General features: G+C 41.3%; 1 protein-coding gene across 2 annotated transcripts; it reads right to left on the reverse strand.

Moving 5' to 3' along the window:
• Window positions 1-322: 322 nt before the first annotated feature.
• LOC109526790 (ubiquitin-conjugating enzyme E2 H-like) lies at window positions 323-8,149 on the reverse strand. 2 transcript variants are annotated; one of them, XM_019888301.1, is made up of 7 exons: window positions 7,854-8,149; window positions 3,892-3,968; window positions 3,712-3,786; window positions 3,567-3,606; window positions 2,375-2,445; window positions 1,455-1,583; window positions 323-1,250 (listed from the first exon to the last, which is right to left on the reverse strand). In XM_019888301.1, exons 1-7 carry the CDS (start codon window positions 7,904-7,906, stop codon window positions 1,126-1,128), a joined length of 570 nt encoding a protein of 189 aa, XP_019743860.1. In that variant the 5' UTR covers window positions 7,907-8,149; the 3' UTR covers window positions 323-1,125. The 2 variants fall into 2 exon arrangements, with proteins under 2 accessions (XP_019743860.1, XP_019743861.1); XM_019888302.1 differs by having other exon boundaries at window positions 2,375-2,427; window positions 7,854-8,148.
• Window positions 8,150-27,178: the final 19,029 nt, after the last annotated feature.

Below are 27,178 nucleotides of genomic sequence, written 5' to 3' on the forward strand. Positions count from 1 at the left end.
ATGTGTGTTATTGGATTCACTGCGAGAAAAGAAACAAAAGCTATCCCTACGCAAGTCAAACAACTAGTATAGTAGGTACAAGCAATAGGCAACAATGAAACAAGGACCCACAGAATGCCGCAGGCAGCCTGTTCTCACGAGAATTTATCTGGAAATTGTCCCAAATATAATGCATCATTTATTGCTCACATTCCATTTTTCTACAAAGGGAAGCACTATGAAATACAAGGCCAGACTCTTCGCAACATGGCCGACATGCTACACTGAAATGCTAGAATTGCCACAAATATTTTACATCATTTTAAAGTTTTTTTTTTTTTTCAAAGGCATATTATTAAACAAATAAGTATGGTCCTATTTAGGTATAACAATTGAAAAAAATATATACTTTGTTTCAAAGAGGGTTGAACAAGGTAGCTTTGGCATAATCCTGGAAACTAAAATTCATCTTACTGACCAATTAGATGGGTAGCTTGACAACTACCTATCAACTTGCTACCTAACTAACAAAATCGTAGTTATGGTGACTAATTGCTAGCTACAGAATTTTTAACCAACCAGCCAACCAACAACGTGCTTGCTAACCAACTAGCGAGCTTGCTAAACTGCATAACTGATCGCATGGACTTCATAAAACGTGTATTTAAAAAAGTGACCATTTTCAACTAGGTTTTCATACAAAATCCAACTAAATTCTCACATGAGCTGACTCGATGTGCGGCCAGGCCCCTGGTGTCCTCCCACTACTGACAAATCCTACAAAACTCTCTGTCATGCCACACCAAATCACAAAAGATACTCAAGAGAAGAACAACAACTTTCCTAAAACGGAGAGGAAGAACGGGACATCGGGAGAACGGACAGTGTCTCTCCTGAGTCCCGCTAATCATCAGGATTACATTCACACACTCACACTGCAGCTTTCTTTGTTGGACTTTTTCCACCGCATCTGTGGATGCTGCAGTTCCAAGTAGAATGAATGATAAAGATGAATCGACATAGTTTCTTCCATAGCTTCCTCAGTCCGGACTCCCAATGATGATGAATCCTGGAGCAAGGTGTGCCGCTGGCCCAGGTAGCCATAAAAATCCCGCTGTAAAAAATAAGTCTAGCCTTAAATAAGAACTACAACTCCATGTCCTGAGCCTCGTCCTCAGAAAAGTCTGACATGGAGCTCTCAGAGGAGGAGTCCCCGCCACCTTCCTCCTGCTCCTTTAGCGCCTCCTCCGTGGCATACTTCTGGATGTACTCTGACAAAAGACAGAAGTGGGTGTTAGGTAGGAGATTCAAGCAGGAAATATGGGGCTACCTCATCCAAACTCCGAGGGGCAAATGCCCGTAATACAATGAACACACGCTTTATTGTGGTTCATGTATGACAAACACTTTTGTTTTTTGTGCAGACTAACGTGTGAATGATGAAGTATTTGGAGCATCCTATTGTCACATAACACCTTTGATCTTGTGTTTGTAGTCCTCCGGTCGGTGAAGATACATGGCGGCGGCGTCCCCGTTCAGTGGGTCGATGGGGTTGGGGTAGGCGAGCAGCTGAGGCAGGAAGGACTCAAAAATGTTGGTGAGGTCTGGAGGTGAGATACGGTGGAGGAAAAAGTGCAGATGAGAGACAATCGTGTGTTTGACAGTCACATCAGTCCGTAAATGCAACACATACTGATCTATTATCATTTTTTCTTTCATCCATGTATTTTGTATGAGTTTGTTCTAATTGATTTGAATGAATTACATTTCCAAAAAGGACAGTCTGAAGTTTTGGAACGTGATCTGTCATCTTTGTCCAGTTTCGATGGTTAATCCAGTTCGCCAGTGTTCCCTCAGCTGCCAATCGGCCAGTCAAACCAGAAGCTCAACTGACATTTGCTGATTTGCATCTCAGTGAAGTTGCTGGTTACATTCACACTTGGGGTGTGGGGGGCATAAAATGTGATTGCCTTGCTGCCTTCGATGCCACACAGCTTCCTGTCTCGGCTTCTAAATACTCATCGAGAACATGCTGTATACTTTACTATAGGCAAATGTCGGCACTGGCCTGTTTGTCTTATTGTGCGAACAACGCTTGAACATGACAACAGTTCAGCAGTGACATGTTAGGCAAGTAATGCTGGTCATCAAATGTGTACTCATTTTTTAATTCAGAGATACATGTCAACTTTATTCAATGAATGTTTTGCGCTGATTTAAAATATGCCCTCAAAAACACATTTCCGAACAAATAAAGCCAACTCGGATTAAAATTTGATGTTGACCAGTGTGATGCTCCTATAACTTCAAAGTTGAACACTGCGGATAGCATGGTCACTAAGTAACTGAAGAAGGGCTTTCAGTGAATGTCAAAACTGGAGTGTGAGTGACGTACCGTAGAGTGCCGTCCATGTTTGGTTAATGACGTCCAAACACACTGTTCCTGACCTGAGAGGACATGCAACGCTGTCAGAATAATGTAACAGGTTACCTTTGTAAAACACTACAAAGAGGTTACAAAGTACAAGGGAACGTCGGTTTATCACGGTATTGACATACGGGATTTCGAGTTTATGAATGGGGGGGGGGGGCGAATGATGAGCCGCAACAGTTTTCCCATGACATCATAGACCACTAAACACACACGCAGCTGCCATGCTTGGAGGTCGACGGATTTTTGTTCAGGTGCTTACTGAATGTTTCTACACGTGAAATTTAGATCCAGCATTAAAAAAAAAAAAAAAAAAGTGAACATCATGTTTTTGTACATAACAGCAATGACAAGGAAATAGGTAGGATTAGCCAGTCATTTCCTTGCCAAGCGCTCCTATTGGCTCAGCGGCACAAAGTAACATGGTCTGTAGTTCACAATGCTGTGTTTGGCTGTTAACACAAATCACACTTAAAATTGAGGCACTTACTAATCCACACACACATTGGCAATCAAGTCAGCTTCTGGAGGAACTCGAGTGTGTTACATTCCCCTTCATCTGGCAAATAGCGTGGCTCTTAAAATGTAGGTGGCCAAAATACGCCGAATTAAAATTAAACTCCAATAATAAACGAACCACCACAGGATGCTGGAATGGAAAATAACCTGGCCTCATCTGACATAGTCAGCAAAACAGGCGCCGTCAGTGACGGACTGAAGGACCTTCCATTAGTATTGACTCTGGAAAATTTTGAGAATGACTCAAGATTCTTCAGAATCTGACCAAGAAAATACATGTTGAATTGGGGAGACGGCCATGCCAAGAAAGCTGTCCCCGCCGCGACGTCACGGCTTCGCTTCTTGCAGGTGAGTGCGGCAAAAACTGTCACTCTGTAAATTGTGACGTGAAACCCCATCAAGAAGCACGCTGACTCAGGAATAACAAAGCAGCCGTAAATAAAAGAAAACATTTCCTACCCCAAATACAAAGGATAACAACTCCGCACATACAAAAATGTACTTATGACTCTACCACTGTGTTACTAATAGACTACACCACCGCTGAACAGAACTACGTTGTAAACCGAGGACCCCCTAGAGGTTAAAAGGGTGAGTGGAATACTGAACAATCATAGGACAATCAAAAATTACTCACGCTTCATCAATGTTGGGATGAAATATTTTGTTCATGAAACCTGTTTATAAAAAAAATGTAGGAAGGCGTGATTTTTAAATACTGGACGAGTGATATTAATAAACCGAAGTCCCACAAACAAACAAACAAAAATAACAATACACACCTATTGATGGAGACTTGAAGGGATATTTTTCTGGTAGATCTACTCTGACCTTCCACACGCCTCCTTCATAAGGTGCTGGAAGGAGACGGAAACCAGGATTTCAAAATGGAATGATCCAAAACCAAATTGTGCTTTCCTTGTAGGTAAAACAATATGAGGTTGAATTTAAGTCGTTCTTACTTCCAGAAGGACCGTGGAACTTGACCACAAACTCATTGAGTCCACTCAAGATGGTGACCTCGTGCTTGCTCTCTATGCTGATGCCGGGTTGAGGAAATACACCACGAGATGGGGAAACACACAACACAAGAGGATGCTGGACAAGAAGCAAACGTTTTACTTTCTCCTTTGAGATGTTAAGTGTGTAAATCAACAGCTGGCTCCGTGACAGGGAGATCAAATAATGCAGCTCAAAACCTATTCCGGCAAAACTACCAATCATAATACTAATGACACTGGTCAACAACACATTTTGGTGACAAGAAAGTTTCAACAGTTTCAGGGTATTTTGGTGTCACTGAATCCCAAAATATATATTTTTTTGGCGATCTTTTGAGATCTTCCCTATTTTTCCCTACCGGTAGTTTTTAAATGTTACTTCACGTTATAAAAACGGCAAATGGCAAGTCTGGCTTTTGTTACCATGACAACCAGGGGCAGCCCCTGGTTGTCATGCCTTAGTGTGGCTTCTCCTTGTAAGCAACAAAGACCAGCGTATGAGGGGCAAACAGAGCGCCCACAAAGACAATGTATTTTCACTCGTGAAGGCAGCACTTCATGGTGCATGGCACACGGACACATTATCAACCACAAATGCCACCCAAGGTCAACGTGTATTTAACTTATCAGACGTTAAGGCGGGACAAATACCCACGCACCAAACGATTAAGCACCGAGGTTTTGAGGCTCCACATGCAATCGTTATAATTTCTTTTTTTTGAAGTGAACCACAAAAACGTGACGCAATTATCAAGAAAGTTGACTCCCAAAAAGAGAAAATAAGGAAACAATTTGAATATTTTGACAAGTCGTCGTAGTCACTGAGGGTGTAGTGGTACACTCGCCTGAATTACGTGCAGGATGTGTCAGATAGGTTCCCACTCTGTGACGGTGTGGATGTGGGTGTGAATGTTTTTTTTTTGTCTCTACATGTGCCCTGCGACTGGCTGGTGGCCAGTTCAGGGTGTAGTCCGCCTTCTGCCCAAAGTCAGCTGGAATAGGCTCCATCAACCCCCTGCGACACTGTTCAAGATAAGCGGTGTTCAAAATGGATGGATAGACGGACAAGTTGTTGTAAATGATTGATTACCCTATCGGTATCGCTTGGCAGTATCCACTTGGGTCTGCCCAAAACGGTTTTTCGAAGGTGGGGGGGTTGAAAGCTCGTTAACTTTTTATTGGCTGTTACATATGAAAATTTGCAACTCTGTGCACCTGCAGTTCAAATTTTGAATCCCACAAAAACTGGGCTGATAGACAGGCATCAAAGCTCGCTGCCAAATCCCACACACTGCGCGACAGTTCAGTCGGGTTCAGCACCATGGTAATCTATGCATCCAACTAAACCGTGTAGCTCTACTTACCACTTGGCTTTGACTTTGTAGCCAGGGCCTATTGTAACCACATGATAGTGCTTGTCTGATAGTGGCCCAGCCTTGTTGAGAAAGTCATGAGCGGAGAAACATGGGTGTTGTAGTTCTGTGAACTAGTCAAAGTGCAAAACATCTCATGGACATTTTCCGAACTCGCCAGACAAAATCTTATAGTACTCACTCATATACAAGGCATTAAAATGTATTTATATTTTTTTATTATTATGTCCCTTTTGAGTGTGAGAACTGACAGCGGCGTCAAGAGGGTGAGCCTGCTCTGTGACTATTTATGAGTCACATTCCTCTTTGCCCAAAGCGCTGTCTTTAAGCCTAAGCCACCTTGGCATGTGGACATCATGCCTGTTTTGTCCATCAGGTGTGGTAGAACATGAATGACTGCTTACGGTTAGGTCTTGTGTCATGATCACAGCATCCTAGAGTCATGAGTTGAGTGAGTAACATGTTCCAAAATGACAGCTGAAAAACACTAAACCACTTAACGACCGACAGTTTGCACCATTTCAGCAATGCAACAAAGAGAACAAAGTGCTCATTAAACTTATTTATAAACAAGCAGAACACACAGAACAAGAATAATGCTCAATTTTGATTGGCACTGTTACAAAGACAGGAATTTAACTGCAGGAGTGACGAGACATCAGAAACAGTTGTTGGCATGACGCAGGCCAGTTCTACAACACTTCACCTATAAGCATAACAGTAGATGCATACTGTACCTGTCGGACACATCAGTCAAAAATGACTCTGTTCTTTCAAGAGGCTGATTTTTTTTCCCTGACATTTCCTATCCATAATCTCTCATTTCCACATTCTCCCTGCTTGTCTAGAGGGACTTCATGCTCCTCCTGCATACCAAGAACATGTTAGGTTCATTGATTGGTTTTCTGTATGCGCCTTGCGATTGGACTGAAACCAATCCATGGTGTATCCCACCTCCCAGTCAAAGTCAGTAGCGACAGATTCCAGTTTACCCAGGACCTGAATGAGGGCAAGCACTATAAAACATGGATGGTAATTTAATGACTTCAGTCACATTTTCCATTACATATTTTAATGCTTTTTACTTGAAGCTTTTGCTGTGCAAGTTAATGTATTTTTTTTGTTTTTGTTTTTTTTGCCTTTTTTTTACCCCCTTGAGATGCATCATCTCATTAATCTCTTTCAGCACATTCAAATACTAATAATATACAAAATAATGATTCCAATTTAAACAGCTATATTTTGCTAATCAAAGTTGGCGGTTAATGAATTTTGCTCACACCAACCAGAGTGAAAAACACAAGACGCCCACTGACCTTGTCTGGGTGTATTTGACATTATTCATTGTTAATATAGTTTTTAGCTACATTGGCCTGCGGTACTCATTTTGAAGGCCCTGAGCGGATTAGATTGGATTGACCTGGTCGCACAAGTAGATTGAAATCTAATTGGACAATAAAATATACGCTTCATCAAGGTAGTGCTGCCTAGAAAAGCACAACAAAATTACAAGAATAAATACTGAATGCAATAAATGTAAATCGATGCTTTTGCTATTGCTCAGCCCAATTATTGAGTGGTGGAAAATCTGACAAAACCAGCTTCAGTCTTTTGGGGCCTGGTCGCACATGTTCTTCCTCACATCAGCTGCGAAATGTGTTTTACGCCCCGCCCTCAGCCATATTCCGGATGGTAACAGGCTGACCAATCAGAATGAGGCGCCTCGCTGCAGGACCAAAACAAAACAATTGAGCTCACGCGGCCCGACAACACCTTTTTCAAGTAAATTCATCCGACAGCGAAAAAAATTGAAATATACGTTAAAAATAGATTTTAACATATATTTTTCCAGAAAAGACTGACAGCAAATAAAATCATTATGCGACCTTAAAATCGAAGGCTAACAAGTCACATTTTAGGAATTTGCTGTTTTCAAAGTCGAGAAACCGTGACTTTGTTGCAATAATTCTTTTTGTCATTGAAAATATGCCAATGGGGGTCACAGTTTTATCGCCATAACATATCGATTGCTCGACCTACGAACCCAAAATATGTTAGCATTGCCTTCGTTTGTTTTCTTTCAGCTAGCAACCGTTCATCAAAACTGTGAAAGAATACAAGCGTATCTGACTCCGAACGGCAGCAATGTCAACCTTTGCTCTTAACAAAATGTGCTGTCGATCGGCTGTGCTTTAGAAAGAGTGCGCTGACGACGTGTTTATTTTGTTTGCTTGTTTTTCTTGCTTGAAAACAACCGGAGTTAGCCACTAACGTACAGTAGATGACAGCGATGCAAACAAGGGCTAGTTGACCCAGTGGAAACACATCGAATGTGGACAAAAGCAAAGTACATTAAACACATACAACTTCGTAAATATAATGCAAATGCTCGACAAAGCCGTGTCATTGACAAATACGTGGGAAAACACTTTTTCCCGATATTCCATTGTTGTTGAGAGCATAACAACCACCAAGTAACGCCTGTCCAAAATTAAAAAGTCATTTTTTATAATCGAGTGAGTGTGTGTTTTAACATTGTAAGAAGGATACAGTTTCACCACGTCGGTGTCCATTCGCCTCTTGCCCGGACTTGGAGACGACATTTTTTGTGTATTCCTTTCACAAGTGAGCTAAAAAAATACTGCGGTAGTGCTTCTTTTTATGCTGTGGAAACAGCTACAAAGCTTCCGTGATTGAACCGTCACCCTTCCCACGGACTCCATAAACAAAAGGCCGGTTGTGGCATCGTCCACCTTGTCTTTTTTAAGTAATATTTCGAGCAGCTTCGAAGAGTTGTGCGCTGTACCCCGTCCGTAGACATCAAGCAGCACAAGGGAACCATGAGGGGAGGAGTTGGGGTATAGACATACAACAAAGAGACACGCAAACGCGTCACAGCACTTCATAACACGGCGTATTAAAACCTTTCGTGTCATTTATCACCTCTCTGAAGTCAATATTTAATAACACTTTTCATTAAAAGTATTAACGGTGTTGTTTGTGTAAAGTGTTGTTTTTCGACACAGTACACAAGTTAACGGGGAGATATTTCTATTAGATTTAGTTCTATGTTTTCACCCGAGAACAGGGCAAAGTTACTCCTACTTCTTCGTGTTGTCAAATGGTTCCAAAAAAAAGAAGAACTTGCTCTCCCGGTCATCGTAGTTTCACATAATATGTGATAAAGAATGGGGAATATTCAGTACACTCAGCAAATGGAAATTATTTTGGATTAATATGAGCAGTAGTTTAACTTACTATCAGGCACGGCTCCAGGAGTTTTTTTTTTCTCCCGGAACTACAGTGGGATTTGACCGATACACAGCGGGGCTAAGAAAATAGTTTAAAATTATATTTTTGAATATCAAATTAGATGCTGGAGTGGCTTCAAACTCATTCTTGTCACGGGCCACTTTGGAGTTACGTCTTCCGTTATGACAGTGAAACCAACAAATTTATCGAGCACTAGTTTAGAAATCAGTCAATTATAATCGTTTGCCAATTATTGCTCACGTGAGTGTAAACAGGGTAACAAAAATTGTTGCACAATCTCAACGTTATTTATTACACCTGACAATTTGACATTTCGGTACAGATTTTAGCAAGGATCATGCAAGTTGACACACATGAATTTCTTTTTTTTTTGCACGTAAAATGACGTTTGAGTTTGACACCTGTGAACTACACAGATTTCTGACCGGACTATAGCATCCCATTGCCCCGATGTAGCACCATCCCTGTTTATTACTTGTCACAGACGAACAGCTTCACCTTAAATCAATGTTCCATGCTCTCGTGGCAATGTACAGTAATTCATGGTAGGAATGAAATATCTATTTATTTTACAGTAATTCATGGTAGGAATGAAATATCTATTTATTTTATATTTTTATGTAGACTTTAATTATTAGGGCAGACCTCATTTCAAGGTATTGAGTAACTGAAACAGCAGCCAATACCATTAAAATGCGATTTCTGCAATTATATGTATGTTTGTATGGTTTTATATGAATGCTGGTAGGAATTGGATTAACAGAAATTCTATGTATCAAAATTACTAGTGGTATTGGTTACTTGGTATGGGTATCTGTGAGTATTTGAGTTGAGCAGGCTTCTCATCCACAGCACACCCAATAAAAAAACTGGTATTGAACGTCCCTATTTATGAGATATGGCTTTTTATATAGCATTGGCGTTGGGCCGTAACCTCATAAGTCACAATTTGGTAAATGTAATTTTTTTTTCAAAAGTCTATACTTTTGGTCAATCCACACACGTGGATGTTATTTGAACAAATTATAGCCTAATCTAAAGTGTTGAAAATGACTTGTCCTCTTTGATAATACAATGATAATGAGTGACCAAAGGCGCCGTTTTTGGGGTCTCCTGAAAAGTGGCTATTTTGGAGATACAGGGTTTCGGCCCTAAGCCAGTGATATGCAATACAATATGACCAGCATGCTTGATGGCATGCCATGAATTTTTTCCACTGTCAAATATGTGTGTTGGGGAATTGCTCTATATTTTGTCGCATTCACTTTTGGTCATGGCATTTTGGAACATTTTGTACCATGTTAAGGTGCCCAAGTGCTATTAGCATTTCATCTTGGTTGAATGTGACTATAGCAATATAAAGTCATGAATACAAAGTCATTGGTAAATACAGTGGGGAAAAGGGAGGGCATAAACAATGGAATACATGAATGTTTTTATTTTTATCATGAGCTGCTGCATGTGTTGTAGTAAGTGCAGCAACACGATTGGCCACAAGAGTGGGTTATTCCACTACTTTTTCCTTCTGCCCAACAGCTTGCTGGTGATCCTTGCAGAGTGGGAGCTGTGGATTAAAGCACAGCACACCCAATGAGCCATGCAAAGCTCCTTTGAGGACTTCAGGGAAAATAATAATAATAATAGTAATAATAATACAGCCATCAAACCATGTCAAACCAGCAAGGTCACCCAAAGTCACCTCTTCTCGTCAGGCGTTATTAACCTGCACGTCAAGCATCCTTACACAGCAACTTGAGGACCTTTTCGATTCAGCCTGCTTGATTTGCTTGAAAAAAACTACTACGTGGAGAATGCTCTGTTCCTCTTACAGGGCTTAGATATGGCTTGTCAAATTTTCTAAGAATAGTGCTCGTCATATTATTTATGATGTGAAGGGTAGTGGGATATGGTGTCCTGATTGGAAAGTGGGGGAAAACAATTACAAGGGAATCATGTGTGAAGAATAAGATGGATGTGAGTGAGCATATTATTAGCCCTTTCCTTGAAAGGGATGGCTTGCTCTATTTAGAGATAATCAAATGACAACACAAAACAATGATGCTGCTTTGAAGTCTTTCTTTTGCCTGGCCTGCCATTGTGCTGTGCCATTATTTGGACTTAGGAGGCAATTGTGCCCCTGTTTACATTTGCATATCATTTGGTGAGCAGTGTAACCACACACCAGAATGAGATTTTCAGAGGGTTACATGAGGATGAGACACTTTCAAGGACAAGTCAAAATGAGAATAATAAAGATAAAAGTTGTTGCTAATTGTGACCATGTGGATGAAGGCGCCTCTTCGTTACATAATGTTGCTCCTACAGCGAGAGGAGCCTTGGAAGTTTCATGATGTGACAAGCTGCCTGAAAGCTGTGCCTCATCCCTTTCCTATCCGTTCCCTCTGGTAACTATGGAAACTATGTGTTTTAATCTAGAACATGATTTTTGATTGCCGACACACAGCAGGACGCTTCGAGTTTTCATACATCCAAAGGAGGGATTGAGCAAAAGAAAAAAGGTGTTTACTGTCACAGCAAAGGTCACATTGGTGAGCTCTCGGACAAAATGTTCTCCGCAAAGTTTGAAGGGAAAACACATATTTGTTTATAAATCCACCCACGAGTGTCTAATTAAAGATGGGCTGTCTGATGACGACACAGAGAAAGCTATCGGAGGGGAGTTAGTCTGTGATCTCAGATAATCAATACATCTAAAGCCTCTCTCTTTAATTAGACACAAAGACGAAAACCCATCACCATGACGACACAATATTAAGACAGAGGGGAAGGAAGGCGGACTGGTGAGCATCTGTGGAAGCAAAAAGGGCACTGCATATCAGCATACATTTTGGTGATAGCATCTCTCCTTGGCTGCTATTAATATCCTCTGCTAATTTATTTTGACACTCGTCGTGACTCATGATTGGCTCCTCTGGAAGTAAATAAAGATTGGATGTTTTATAGGTGTGCTGTCCAAGAGCTGAAGAACAATGGCATGTTTGCGATTTGTTAAGGTGGAATGAGATGGGAGAAGAGCAACATCATTCGCCATCAGCAGAACACCCACTGGCGTGAGGTGCTCCCCACCACCACCACCTATTGCCATGTCCCAAGTGTTTACCATTCCGGCGATGCTTTGCCACAAAACATACGTTGAACATCAGCATACACCCTGTGGAGACTGCATTAAGAGAAAATCTATTTCTTCACAATTCAGGAAACTGATTGTGGAGAACAGGCTTCCTTTTGGGATGAGAACATAAAGACCAATTTGATGCAATGTAGCATAGAGTCTGAGCACTGACAGGCTGACTCTCCCCAACCCACATCAAACTGCAATTCTGGTTTCCGGTTCAATTCCTGGGAATTTGTTACAAACAAGGTTTTCCTGGCATTGGAGGGTCCAAGTGCAGCACAATGGGGAGGCAAGGACTGCAGGAATCCCAAAAAGTATTTACTGTACTTTTAAAAATGTAAAAAAACAACAACAAAAAAGGCAATCAAGGCACTTTGAAATATTGAAATATTGAAAATTGTTTTATGAAATTTAAAAAGTCCATAAAACAAGACTCAAAGTAACAAAGCAAAAGTGGGACTGAACTGTGACCGAGTGTTCAAATCCAACTTCTGTTGTCATCATCTTGTGTGAAATTGTGCTGTGTTTGGAATTATTCATTGATATTCCAAACATATATTGGAGGTATAAACTGATACAAATAAAGATACTGTATATTAAATCTGTTCAACCTTTCTCCTGAACAGTTATACCTCTCTAATACTGTGGAAGCTCTTTGCAGACCACGGTTTGTGCTGTAAAATGTCAATACAATAATGGCAGGGGAAAAAAAAGGTCTATTCAAACAGCCGAACGTTATTTGGAGTTGATCAGAAACACTTTAAATTTGACTCGAACAAATTATACTTCACATTAATGGTGGATAAAGTTTTGAAATGATTTATTTGGTGTCATTTTTAATATAATTAAAACCTGGCATCTGAACAGGGGTGTGAAGACTTTTTATATCCATGGTATGTGACTTACTCCCACCTAGGCCACATACTGTAAGAGCGGTAAGAACATGTGGGATCTTTTCCATTTTATGTGGACTTAAGATTTATGTGTACTGGTCTTTACTATCCACTGAAACAATCTTATGGTAGGCTCAGAACAATTAATATTGGCCATGCAGCGCAGTGCTTGTTGAGTCTGGTTTGTATCCACGTGCTTAGTATGGAGCTCAGCAGTTACTATGGCTTGACGTGCAGCAAAGTGACTGGTGACTCTAATTGCCACGAGCTCTTGCGTCAGAATCTGAGCCACAGGAGGAATGTGTGACATCCAATCGCAAGGTGAGTCGTTGCAACTGAGGCAACAATGAAAGGAAGGCAGGGCCACCTCTGGCAATGAGCATGGAGGACGCACGTGGAAATGCCAGAATACCTATTGAATCATCTGTACCTCAGTCAGTTTGCTTCCCGGTAACAAATTGAGTTTTTGGAGCCTTGTGCCGAGTGGTCCCCAAGCTGCCTCTGTGACACTTGCTTTGCATTTTCCCCTGCTTCCTGCTGACACATGCTGGGAAGGTGAGCTATCTGTTGGCGACATCTTCATGTCGTTAGGCTTCAGCTATGACAGCGAGTCTGGCAAAGAGCTAATAAGGCGTGTGCTGCTATGCAACAGCAGCGTCTTGCCAAATGTAAACAATAACAAGATTAGGCGAAGTAGGCAAAGTCAAGCTAAGGACATGCACTCTCTGGTCATTTTATGTCCCGGTAGTAAGCCTCCACAATTTAATGATATCCAATCCAAGAGATTTGTCATAGTCATTTCTTTCACAAATATTAAAACACCTGTTATTGTCAGAGTTTTCCACACCATATGTATAATCTCATTTGTACCTGTGGATGATATAGCAAAATGTATAGAAAAATACATGCGAGGTTGCCAGCCAATCGCAGGGCACAGAGAGACAAACAACCATCCATGCTTAAACTCACACCGAGGGACAATTTGGAGTGGTTCATTTACCTGCCATGCATATTTTTGGAATGTGAGAGGAAACCGGAGTACCCGGAGAAAACCCACGCAGGCATGGGGGGAACATGCAAACTCCACACAGGAAAGCCGGAGCCGGGATTGAACCCACAACCTCTGCACTGTGATGTCGACACGCTAACCACCGGACCACCCAATATTATGACATGCAAATGTTAATTCACATGTCCATCATTCTCTTATATAGAGTTACTAATAAAAGTTCACAAGGGTTCTGCTTCTTTGACTGGAATTATATTTGGGGGAAGAATTTGTGTTCATGTACAGTTCATAGTACAGTGATCCCTCGCTCTAACGTGGTTCACTTTCCGCGGCTTCGCTGTTTCACGGATTTTTTTAGTGCACTTTTTAAAATGCTTTTAAACCGTGAATTGTGTTCTGCATCCTGATTGGCTAAGGCACTGACCGACATGAACAGTCCAACCTCGTACTGACTATTAAAAATATTATTTTACAGTACAGTATTTCCAAAAACTATTATGTAGAGTTATTTGTTGAAAAAGTTTGTTTTTTTTGTGCTTAGTCCTGAAAACAGGTTTTGGTCTTTGGTTTCATTGTATACATAGTTCAGTATTGTATAAAAACTGTAAAAAATAAAGCTCACAACTTCACGGATTTCACCTATCACTGGTTCTTTTTGGAACGTAACCTCCGCGATAAATGAGGGATTAATGTATATCAATGGTGGATATCAGTTATGAACTTTTTTTTTGCCCCCACGTGTAGGCCCCAAAATTCCCGCATTATAATAACAATAAATCCCTTTTTTCATTTTCACTGCCAAGGATCCAAAAGTGCTCAACACATAAAATTCCCTTTCAGGGATAATATCTCCTTCAGGTTGTCTCTGAGTAATTTAGCAAAACATATTGGCTAGCTTTCTAGTACGCATCATTGCAATATTCATTTCAGCGTCAAAAGAGCATGTCTCTGCCATTAATCCAATAACAGAAAAGTCACTTCATTAGCCAGTGTTGTCTGTGGATAAGTGAATTTCTACCACATCTGCAGGTATTTTTGAATCAGATGACTTGTGGAACTGAAAAATTACGGCTGCCATTCTGTCCCTCTTGGAAGTCATTTACCTCAAAGGACATCTGCCTTTTGACAGACACTTATTAACACATGAAACTGCGGCAATCATCATTGAAGCCATTTACTCTGCTTCCTCAACCACCTTCGCGTGGTTGACATCGAAATGGTTTGTTTACTACGACAGCGCTTGATGTATTGGCCACTCGCACGTGCTTGCCATGGTGAAAAGGTCGATATGTCATTGCCCATTTGTACCCCACTTTTGCATTGCGCCTTCTGGTGGTCTTGGTTGCATGCGCCATACAGAGTGGTGGTCATCTCCCCTCGGAGACGTGATCAGAACGCCGTCTCTCTCTAATGATGCTGCTCGGGGGCTGACTCACCTCCCGGCTGACAGACAATGCTTTATTAGTTTCTTCAGGATAAACGTCTACCGTTCCAGCCCTTCCAAAGCCACATCTCGAGGGTCACTGACGGCACCATCCTTTATTTGGTTTATTTATAAACTAGCATCCCTGCGCCTCGCTGAGCTTTCTGCACACACCTGGCTGTGCATGGCATTGATCGAGCCAAACCTCCTCTCACAATGAACGCTCAACGAGCGGCGTGCCTTCAATACCTTGGATCCAATTTCTTCCAAACCTTCTTTTTGTTAAAATGTCCGCTGGTTGCACAGCGACGATGACATCTTGCTGTTGAGCTGCAGTGTTTTTGATGTGAAAAAAAAACCCAAACAAACAGCCACAACAAACAAATCAAGCTAAGATTACCGGTACTACGGTTTTCTCCCTTACTGTCTGATTTCCTTTTTTTTTTGTTGTAGCATTCCACTGTATTGTTTACAATCAAACCTCAGCAGACCTGCCACAAACACCAAAAAATTGCAAATAGTAGTAACTGTTCTGAATTTCCTATTACACTGGTGACAAACTCAAGTCCCGGGGGCCAGTTCCGGCCTGCGACATCATATATATGGCCCGCAAAGGCAACTCGTGTGTGTAAACTTTTTTTCTTCTTTAACAACCCTGAGATATGAGATATTGCAAGATTTTTTTTTGTTACCATTCCCCCGTATAAAATGAATTGAAAAATTGTTGAACAAAAATTTACCTACTGGCTTCTGATTTCAAAACTAGTTATCCATCGATTTGTTGTGTATGTGTGATATGAGATTTACATGGGTTCTCAGTGATAACAGCCCTCCTAGGGCCAATGACAAAAATGAGTTCAACACCCCTTATTCTTGACACAGTTCTGTTTTGACTTACAAGATAGACTTACAGTACACGTATAACCTCATGACTCGGATTACTCAAATATAAAACACATTTTCCTCATTGAAATGAACAAAAGTGCCAGTATTCCATTCCAGTTTGCCCCACAAAATAATCACCATTATTTTTGTTATACTTTAATAAACAAAACATAGAATTTCATTGTAAAATGTATTTATAAAAAAGAGGGTGCAAAGAAAGAACTGTAATGATGACTAGAAGATGAATGATTAAGGTGAGATGTCAGACTGTTCATTGAAAAAAATACACGTGACTGTATAACCCTAGTTGTATTTAATTTTTAATGATTTCCCTTCAAATGTCCACTTTTTTTTTAATTGTCAGTGAATGACTCTTCCTTGCTCATACATTTGCATTATTCTAATCGACATAATCGTCAATAGGTGAATCAACTTACGAAGTAGCTTTTCAGGTTGTATGACTAAACATGCCTACGTGCATGAACAAGTTGGATTTCATTGGTGTAAGAACATGAAACAAATGCCACGTTATGATTCTAACTCAACCAGGGTCACTTCGAAAATGAAGCTAGCCGTGTCCCAGCAAGTTTATAGCTAGCTACAGCAGCCAGGGCAATCTGCTTTTTGCTTGACAACCACAGCGTATTTGTGGTTCAATAAAATATGTGGCACATCAAAAACTTTTGAGAGGTTGGAGTTTTTCCGGTGGAGCAAGTCAAAAAGTGTGCGATGATCATTCACAGAGTGTGCAAGGCTCAAGGTGAGTTTATAATTGTCCAATTCTGTCTTGTTAGGATTGCTCATTCAAACACCGCAACTAGTGCAATAAAAAACTGCTAGGTTTATGAACATTTTTTTGCCATTTGGGTGCACTTGTGTTTTTTTAGTCTGGTCAGTCAAGAAGAAGATGGAAGTTGGAGTTAAATGCACTATTCTGGTTTGATTGAATCCCAGGCTGGTACGTCTTCTCGGAGAGGTGTCCTCCCAGCAGGATGTAAAGTGCTGTGAGGCAAAGATAACTCCGCTTCTCATCACGATGTGCTCAGTCAGGTAGGAGAGCATCTGTCTGGCCCAGGGGAACTCCACACACGGCTTTCTGTCTCAGCGCTGTAGGCCTACTGAGCCCCTCGGATGAATTTTCCGTCGCTGTGGATGAAAGCTGTTTGTTTTAATTAAGTCTTTATCTCCCTCACGCCAGCCAATAGGCTCGCCACTAGAATCTGGTGTTGGCATGCTATGGTGACTGATGGCACTTCTGAATTGAAATTGAAATTAAAATGCAAAGATGTGGTGAAGAGATCTGCCAACACTTGGTTATACACTTCCAGCAAGATCTACACACGGTTGCAGCACAGTCAATCACACCTCCCCAATATGGAGGATATACAAGTGTAGTGAGAGATTCTTTACAGGTGTTACTATGCTAATAGCAAGTGGCTGACTTATTTCCTAGACAGCTTCACTTTCTGTAAATGTAACGTAAAATACTCTTTAAATAAATGCGCCCTCATTGACGTGACTATAAGAGAGTCAGTGATGTTGACGTGCCATCAATCTCGCTGTAGTTACATTGCTCCGAAGAAGACAAAGTCTATCCATCCTCTATGAAACGTCAAACAAGCATTTGGTCCTAAATAACTGAAATCTCTGTTTTACATAACACCAAACACTTACATACAGTTTGGATCAAATTTGACCTATTTTGACATTCTTCTTCTTCTCCTTTCGGCACGTCCCTATTCAGGGGTCGCCACAGCGAGTCAGTAATTTCCATCCGCCCCTGTAAACCGTCCTACCAACTCGCATGGTCGTCTTGGCAAAAGTTTTACGCCGGATGCCATTCCTGACGCAACCCTCCCCATTTCTCCGGGCTTGGGACCGGCACTGGGGAACAGTGCATCCCCAGGGGAGGGCACTGCCCCCCAGCAGCTGGGTTGACCTATTTTGACATTAAACAGAAATTTAAAAAAAAAAAAAACACACACACACATTTTAAAAAAACCTAAATGTCACTTTCACCCTAAAAGATGAGTTTTCCTAAAATAAACCAAAATACTCCAAAAATATTAAAAACGGTCATCCTGTTGTACAGGTGCTTCAACGATTCTCTATCATGAGAATCTATCCTCTGCGTTGGTAAGGAGGACCCAGATGCTTAGCCAAGCGCTAAATAGCAGGGTCTGATGCTGGGATATTTATCGATACAGTACCTTGTGGATATTGCTGTGGCTGGAGGGAAATCTGGAAGCAGGGTCCATACAGGCAGAGAACACGATCCAAAGCAGGACTGTGGGGGGGGGGGGGGGGGGGTGAGGACAGGATACAGGCGAGGACCAAGAAACGTAGGCAGAGTATTTACAATTTCAATTGGAATTTTCTTAATTGCTGGGTGCAACAAAATCAACAGAGTGCTCAACATCTGGTGATGCAGTGGAGTCCAAGGCGGGTTTAAGACAGGTAGCTGCTAATTGGTGTAATGTTGTCCAACTGCTGGCTGGCTGGCTGACTCCAACACTCCTGTGCCCAAGCCTGCAGTTAAACACGCCATAAATGGGGAAGAGGGCAGAACTCCGCATGATAAAACAGTTGACCTGACATTTCAGGGTGTCAAGTAAAATGTTAATGATGGGGGGGGAAGAAAACAAGTGATGTGAAGCATAAAAGCTATACTTTCCTTGAAACATTAAGGATTAATCATCCATTTATTAATGTCAGATATATTGCCTTGGAGCATAATATGTCCATCCATTAATCCATTATTTGAACCTTTTATCCTCACTAGGAATGCTGGAGCCGAAGGCAACGTCTTCGGCCGGGAAGTAGGGTACACCCTAAATTGGGCGCCAGTCAATCACAAGGCACAAATTCACCTTAAAAAAAATGGCGTGTTCGACTTACTCAATTTTATTTCGTCAAGTGGTTGCACAAATTAGAATCATCGGGATCCAGATACATTTTTTGAAGAAGTTGTACAGGTTACTGTGTTGTGTTCAGTGTGCATAATTATGAATAAAAAATGTGTTCCAATTTCGTGAGGGATGGAGGACTCGAGAGCGGACAAGGGATGAAAGGCAGATTTACATGACAAATGTTTATTAAATCCTTTGATTAATGGCCCAGGGATGTTGAATTCTGATCGGATTAGCGAAATGAGATCTGCAGGTGCGGGATTCCAGTGGCGGCTGCTGGTGCAGAAACTCTAAATGGAGTATAGAATACGGGTCCAGATCAAAGAGTGCCTTAATGTCAGCCGGATGCAAATGACTCTGTGACAGTGTAAGTGGATCTGGTGATGTGGTGGCGTTTGGTAATGGCTTGAAACTGCAGCCCAAGATGATGATGATGATGATGATGATTGCCTGCAGCAGTTTGTGCTGTGGCGAAAACGAGGCGGTAGATGATAAAGTATGGCCCTTTATTGTTAAGCTACACACGAAACAGCCATTCAACTCATGGTGCAGCATAAAATCTCAGATACACCAGAGGATGAGGTAACAAGTGGTGGGCCAGAACATTTTTAAGTCCGGTGACTTTCAAATTAGACAAACTGAACAAACGTGAATAAAAATAATGGGGCACTGTATTTATTTTTTTTTTAATGTTTTTGTGTGGTTTGTCTAACATCCCTTTAGGCCAATGAATGATCCCCTGATGATTCTGCTTTTGTTTAGATTACTTTTGGTTTTGTTTCATAGTTTTGTTTCCTCGTGTGCTTTTGTCTTCCTCGTTTTGGTTTTATTTCCAATTGTTCTTCTCATCCGGGTCCCTTGTGTTAACCAATCAGCTCCCTCAACCATTTTATCTTGTCCAGGTGCTCCTTGTGGTCTCGTCAGTCTGCTTGTATTTATTTCAGTGGCTTCTGTCAGTCTTGGTCAAATTGTTATGTTATGGTCATGGTGTTTTTTGTTTTTTGGTGCTGCCACGTTGTTATGTTTTACTGTCATGATTTTTTTTGTTTGTTTGTTTTGGTTTATTAGGATTTTTCAGGACTTTGTTTTGAATATAGTTGTTCCACTGTTTCCCTGCAAGTGTTTTATTTAAATACATTTGTTTAGTACTTCCTGGTTCTCCTTGCCTCCCTGTTTTTTTTTGGGGGGGGGGGAGTCTACTACCATCACGCACACATGAAAAAGCTTTTCTGGTGAAAGAAGAGACATTGATCTTTCTTTTGGTAGTGCTTATACTGACACAAGAACACAATATTTTGTGGGTCTTCAGCTGAAATGCTCTTAGGTAGCTGGCAATATGGGGAACTCTGCTTTAAAAACAGCTGGCAATGAACAAGTTGATAATAACCATCAAAACGGAATATTACGTTTATACTGACATCATTTTTGACACACACGTTACATTTTTTTCGACATTCTTGTGTTTGATTTCATGAGTGGATGTACCTGAAGGTGTAAGACTGTAAGCCCCATAATGTTCCTCAGCTGATGAATTATGGATGTAGTCAATGAAGCCTGTTTCACAGTCCCGAGTGTAAAAGTGTCAGGTCCCCTGTTTCGTGTCCACGGATGTGAACCCCTCACATCGATCGTCGTCGCCCGGTGAGGACTCATCATGCCGAGGCCAGACTCATCCCTTTTGGTCCCGTCACGTCCGATTCTCCAGATGAGCACTGACATCCTCGTGGATGGACACGAGCGATTTGACGTCAGCCGGCGCCGCCGACAAAACACACACACACAGAAATAGCTCTTCCCCCGGCTTGCTCCCCCACCTCGTACTGCAGAGGAGGTGTATTTTGGTCAGCTTGTCTCCTGGTGTCAAAGACGTCACCGTCGCAGGGGTGTGAACCGTGCGCACGGCGAAGTTCTCTCACTCACTGTCAGAACATCCACTCATCGGCACAGCCGCGTACCCACATACTCTGACAGCTGGCCCCAACTTCTCACTCGTACAACACGTCGCATGTGGCACCCCCGACGGGAAACATTGCTCAAATGCGGCAACGTGCCTATAAATTTAATTGTGAGTGATGATATTATGCTCTATAAATCCTTGAGATGATTAAACCAAAAAATCTATTTCAGGCCAAATATCCACTGCCTATGCACTCAGTGAATGCTGGAGGAGCAATTGCAGATCATTACAGAATATATCAACGCTCAATAGACACTTGGTGAGGTATACATGTAAGATAAAGAAGATAAAATATTAAAAATAGCTCTCAGAATGAAGCAGTACTATTGTACACGACTGCAAAGAATATAGTAATTACATTACCGGTAATACCTCAATGACAGTCGTAATTAAAGCTGAGTTTTATTAGCTCCAACTTTATTGCGTCATTACACAGACAGTTGCCCCTTAACTTGCGTGTTCAAACAAAAGCATCTCCATTTTTAATAAAAGTTTGTGTTTTAGAACAACACTAGACACGTTTTCATCAAGTCTTGGTTGTCCGCGTCGGCAAATACTTAATGTAACGATTTGTACTCGATCTGCAAAAAAGTGGGATTAGTGCATCTATCCGTAGTTATTAGGAGAAAAAAGCTTCATTTGTAATTGTAACTCGGGAGTCGTGCTACCGATCCTTACTTGACTGCTTGTTTATTTATCATGCGGCGCCATTTCTTCTAGTCGTTGGCATTCGCATGTGAATCGGTAACCTGTCCCTCTGAGCTGAAAACAAACACTACCCTGCAAAAGGAGTAATAAGCTCCTTAATAGATATGCACAAATCTCCTTGGATACAGCCGACACACACAATGATCACCGGGGAAAACGCTTGACTGTATAATGTCTTCGAACAATACTCGCCTCTTGTCAGGTGTTTGCAGTGTGACAACAAAATAAAAAGCAAGAACGACAATAAACCATTTGACACTTGTGTGTCAATGTGTTCCCAAAGAGCGGAGGAGAAAGAAGTAAACCGTGTTAGCATGAAGCAGGGAGCTCCATTTGAAAGAAGCTCTTAGACCGTATACAGAAGGAGCGAGGCATGGCGCAGTCCGGAACAAAGCTGCAGCAAAGGTTCGTGCCAGTTCGACGCCGCAGCAGCCCACACGTTGGCTTGATACAATCGCACAGGCACCAAATGCCATGAGAATGTCAACGCCACTCTCGAAAGAGGCAAGACGCAGCGAGGAAGGAGCACACAAACGGGTCCGAAAGCTCTGGAACATCCACCTCCTCTGTGTGGAGATACAAATGCAGTTTTTTTCCCCCCCATTGGAGTGAATGGGTTATAAAAAGCTTGTCCCCCCCCCCCTTCTATTTTACCGGTGTAGGTTGAATGATTCACATCAGTTCCATAATAGAGTGAATGAGATGTGTCAAGTCTTCAGATTCCCATAAATAGTATTCTTTTATTCCTGAGAAGCCGTCAGTACCACAAGTTCGACTTGCTTCCTTTCTTGAAATATTTACGTCTTCAGCTTATGATGGTCCTAACATTTTCAAGTTACGAATGATGTGTAGCGTAAGAACGTTGTCATGTAGTAAATACATTTTGTTTTTTTGCGATTTATATTTGTGGATTGTACTATATATTTTTTGCATCCATCCATTATCTGAACCGTTTTATTCTCACTCGAGTTGCGGGTGTGCTGGATCTGATCCCAGGTGACTTGGGGCAGTCAGGAGGGTACACCCTGAACTGATGCCACCCAATTGCAGGGCACACTTAGACAAACAACCATTCAAAATCACACCTACGGACAATTTAGAGTGATCGATGAGGCCGGGGCTCAGAAAAACCTGTGACCTCTGCACTATGAGGTGGACGTCCTAACCAGTCGACCACCGCACAGCTCCTATGTTATTGTTTTTTGGGGGAGTGGCGGGGGGTTTAATCGTTTGTATTGCAAATATTTAAAAAATATATATATATATATATCAGACACTTTTGACAGTTCAGGTGAAGGCTGAAATGACAGACAAAACTATCCGGTCAAATCAGGTCAATAAAATTTTTTTTTCAACTAATAAGAAGACAAGGTGACCGTCATAGCGTAACCCATCAGCATGTTTTTCTCCAATCTAAAAACCTCAACTACACCGTTAGTGCCTCCAGCGGACGAGTCAACTAGAGCCCATCTTCGACACCACAACACAAGCCTCTTTGCCTGTCTCGGAAGGCAATTTTGATGCATGTTTATTCCTATATAAGGTTTTATCATTAAAGATTTAAGTAAATACGTGTAGTGTTGTAATCTTTGTCTTAAATATCCATCCATCCATCCATTTTCTGGCCCGCTTTATCCTCACAAAGGTCGCGGGAGGTGCTGGAGCCTATCCCAGATGTCATCGGGCAGTAGGCGGGGGACACCCTGAACTGGTTGCCAGCCAATAACAGGGTACACAGAAACAAACAACCATTCGCACTCACACTCACACCTAGGGACAATTTGGAGTGTTCAATCAGCCTGCCATGCATGTTTTTGGAATGTGGGAGGAAACCGGAATACCCGGAGAAAAAACACGCAGGTCCGTGGAGAACATGCTAACTCCACACAGGGAGGCCGGAGCTGGAATTGAACCCGGTACCTCTGCACTGTGAGGTCGACACGCTAACCACTGGATCGCCAAGCCGCCCTGTCTTCAATATATAAAGTAACAATGCTGTTTACATATTTTCAACATTTTGGTACCTGTGATGTTTCTTGCTTGCAATAACTTCAAAGATCAGACAGACAACGACATGTAACTGGTCTGTTGCCGTGTTTCTGCAGCAGCCTCAGCTCTAGGTTGTGTTTGCTGGGAAAAGTCTTTTTCATGATGCTACATCTGCATCAAATACTGTTTCGATGCTTTTCCGGGCCCACTTGGGTAAGGCTTAACCGTTTTTGAAATTGCATTGGCCTCATCTGTGGAACAATACACACGTGCGGTTTGACTTCTACTGCGGCATGTGAGTGTGATGCAGAGGAGCATACTGCAGACCACGTGTCAACATCTTGCCCCATTTATTGTCATCCTAATGGGGCTCGTGGTCTGCCAACTGTGGAAGAGAATCTGGTCAATTGGCTGGGAAACACATGCCCAGAAATATGGTGGGTTTGGATCCTCATACAACTGCAAAATCCAAACCCAAACAAAGAAGAAGACTGTATCAATACAGGGATGCAGCATATCATTGTCTATTGATGTATCGATTCTTTTGTCCTGTGAGTGGTGTGTTTATTCTTTTGTTACCCTAAAATACAATATAATATCATACATTCATACAGTGGAAAGAAAAGAATTGGAAAATAAAATCACTTTTTATTTACAAAATTTATACTTGAATAAAATAGATCATTTGTGTTTTATTCTATTCTTTACTACTACCAAGGTAGCGCTCAAATTCCAAAACTCCAGCGTTGCTAAATTCATTCCCAAAGCTGTATTTGAGAAAATAGAGTGGCAATGCAAAGGTTAAGGTCTAAAAATAGTCACCCTTTCTGAAAAGGTTGGATGTCATTGTTTTAGTCGCCCCCCCCTCTGTCTTCACCTGAATCTGTGAAAGCAGGAATTTAGCTTAGGTAGCTAGCCACTGCAGATATGCTCGTGACTTCTGATTTTCTGTTGGAATGGAGACAAGAAATTCACTGTTGCTGGTTGTGTGAGGCATTGTTGTTGTGAAACTACCTGTAACTTTTTCTTTCTTCTCTCCACAAACAGTCTGGGATGAGACTTGTAGCCTGTTGAGCTCAACAATGTCTCAATCCGGAGTAAAGATGGAAGTTATATTTAGAAACGATGAGGAGAAGAGCAGCAGCTGCGATGTAAGATATCTGAAAATGGAAACTGCTCCCGGGAGGTGACATCACTTATTCCCACTGCTTTCTTTCTTTATTTTTTCCCCCTTTTAGTATACAGGCGAAAGCATATGTGGGCCAAAGATCACGCTTTGGGTAATGACTGCCGAGGCCACTTGCTGCTCCCTTGCTCATCAACGTGTCCAATGCGGCGAGATCTGCTCAGCTTATCCTTAGTTACCATGGCATGACATGGCTTTTTCACTGCCTCAGTGCACACATGTAAAAGGCGTGCCATCACAACAAGTCATCAAGCCTTTGTGCTTTTGGTGGTGAATCAAAATAACCACAATTGCACCTGGCAAAGCCAAGTTTGAACCATCAACAGAAAAGATTTGTGTCCATCGGTAGGCGCACCACTTTCTGAAAATGTCGGTCTATTCTAAAAGAACACGTGGTCATATCATTCTTGATTCTACAGTCGCAGGCTACTTTCTGTTTCATGGCAAATTATGACATATGGATCTAAGTTGAGTATTTTTACCCACCTTTCAAAGCTTGAAATGATCAGTTATCAGAAGATTATCTTGAACAATTATCCCTTTAAATGAACAAATTCCCACCAAGAAAATAAAATGGTGTTTCCACTGACTGATGTGCATCCAAAGGACACACACGTTGGTGTTTTTTCAAGAAACATCTTGTTCCCAAGAACTGAGAAGTGCAATCACAGGTGAGAAATCATTTCCTTCGTTCACAACTAGGCCACCTAAGCCACCAAGTGTTTGGACGTCGAATAAAGTGATTAGTTCTGCTATCATGGGAAAAGACTAGAGGTCAGAAGACTAATTATTAAACACGGTAGTGGTTACCTTTTACCAGTAGGGATACGTGCTGGCGAGGTAGTGTCTATCCCCCCCCCCCGCCCCCCCTCCAAAAAAAAAAAAAAAAAAAAAAAGAAAAAAGCAAATGCCATGAAAGGCTTGCAGTCCTGGTGGAATGTGTCTGATTTACCTGTTCCTCGGAGGGGCTGAGAACATCACTGTTCTCATTAGAAACTGCTTCTAAGCTGTCTCATAGCAACCTAAAAATAGAAATGTCCCTATTAGGCTCTATGGCTGTGATGGCTGCTACAAGTTTTGGCCTCTTTAATGGTGCAGTAAACACATACGGCGTAAAATATTTTTCACTTGTTCCAGTGATCATCAAGTGGTAAATGTTGATTGATGGGAACTTCATTTGGTTCATGGCCGGTGTTATGGGTGCATTCAGGATGCAAGACTGTAATAATAGCGCTTAGGCAAAGAGAATTATTCATCCATTATCAACTTTGGAAGAGAGGCAGGATACACCTTGGATGGACTAGTCGCCAATTAATTGGATGTTGGCCGAGTAAATGTCTTAAATAAATAAAACCTTTAAATACTTGGAAACAGGAGTGCTATAAGGAGGGAGAGTGATTGTGATTATAAGGGTCCAAATTGTTTTTAAACACAAAATCACAGGCAGCACTCCTGCTTGGAAATGCAACCCCCCCCCCCCCACCACCCCCAAAAAAATCTGTATAGCATTGACCCTGGCTATTACAGGGATAAGGACTAAGGCACCCTAATTGACCTCATTGTAAATGTAATTAAAATAAATAAATAAATATTCCACCCCACTATATATATATATATATATATATATTGGAAAACATCCAATCAGTGTTTTTGGCAAAATTTTAATTTGGCTCTCCAGAAACAAACAAACAAATATATTAATATATATAAGTACAAAGTATTTTTAAAATATTTTTAAAATATTGAACAAAAATCAGCGATGAGTTGAATCCGCGGGTTCTGGACTGCGGGATCCACTCTACATTACTTACTTTCTTCCCTCCCTTCGTGATTTAAGTCAAAGTAAATGCAAGAGCAGCATGTTATGAATTGAGGGTTTTCATGGTTGTGGTTGCAAACAAGATGGACCCAACTGCAGGTGGACTCAAAAAGACAAAGTGATAAAAAGTACTTATTTCAAAATAATTTTAATAAAAATAAGCAAATAAGACACATAGAATCAGAACCACTCAATTAACAGAAGTCCAAAAAACAAGCTACAGAGTAGCCTAACTGGGATCAGACTCACCATAACTGGGAACAAGACCAGACAAAAACAGAAGCAACCAAACAATGAATTGACAAAGACTGATATAAACCAGGGAACTAAATAAAAGCAAACTGACGAGACAACGAGAAACACAAGACACACGCGGTTGAATTTGGAGGGAGTTGATTAGTTTCCACAAGGGAACGTGCTGCTGACAAGAACAGGCGGAAACAAAACCTAACGAGCAAGACATGCAAAAGACACACAAGACGCAACAGGAACAACTAAACGTAATCTAAACAATAATAATCAGATCATTGCACATAAATTACAAATGATTTAAATCTACTCTAAACAAGAAGGAAATTGAATGACTCTTTATATTTAAGATGGTTCATTATTATCGACAAATTAATGACCGGTTATTCTGCCTACAGTGATGGTGAGTGGTGTCTCTGAAACTATAAGTTACTAAAAA

Source organism: Hippocampus comes, unplaced genomic scaffold, assembly GCF_001891065.2.
Source record: "Hippocampus comes isolate QL1 unplaced genomic scaffold, H_comes_QL1_v1.1 scaffold112, whole genome shotgun sequence".
NCBI classification, from domain to species: Eukaryota; Metazoa; Chordata; class Actinopteri; order Syngnathiformes; family Syngnathidae; genus Hippocampus; species Hippocampus comes.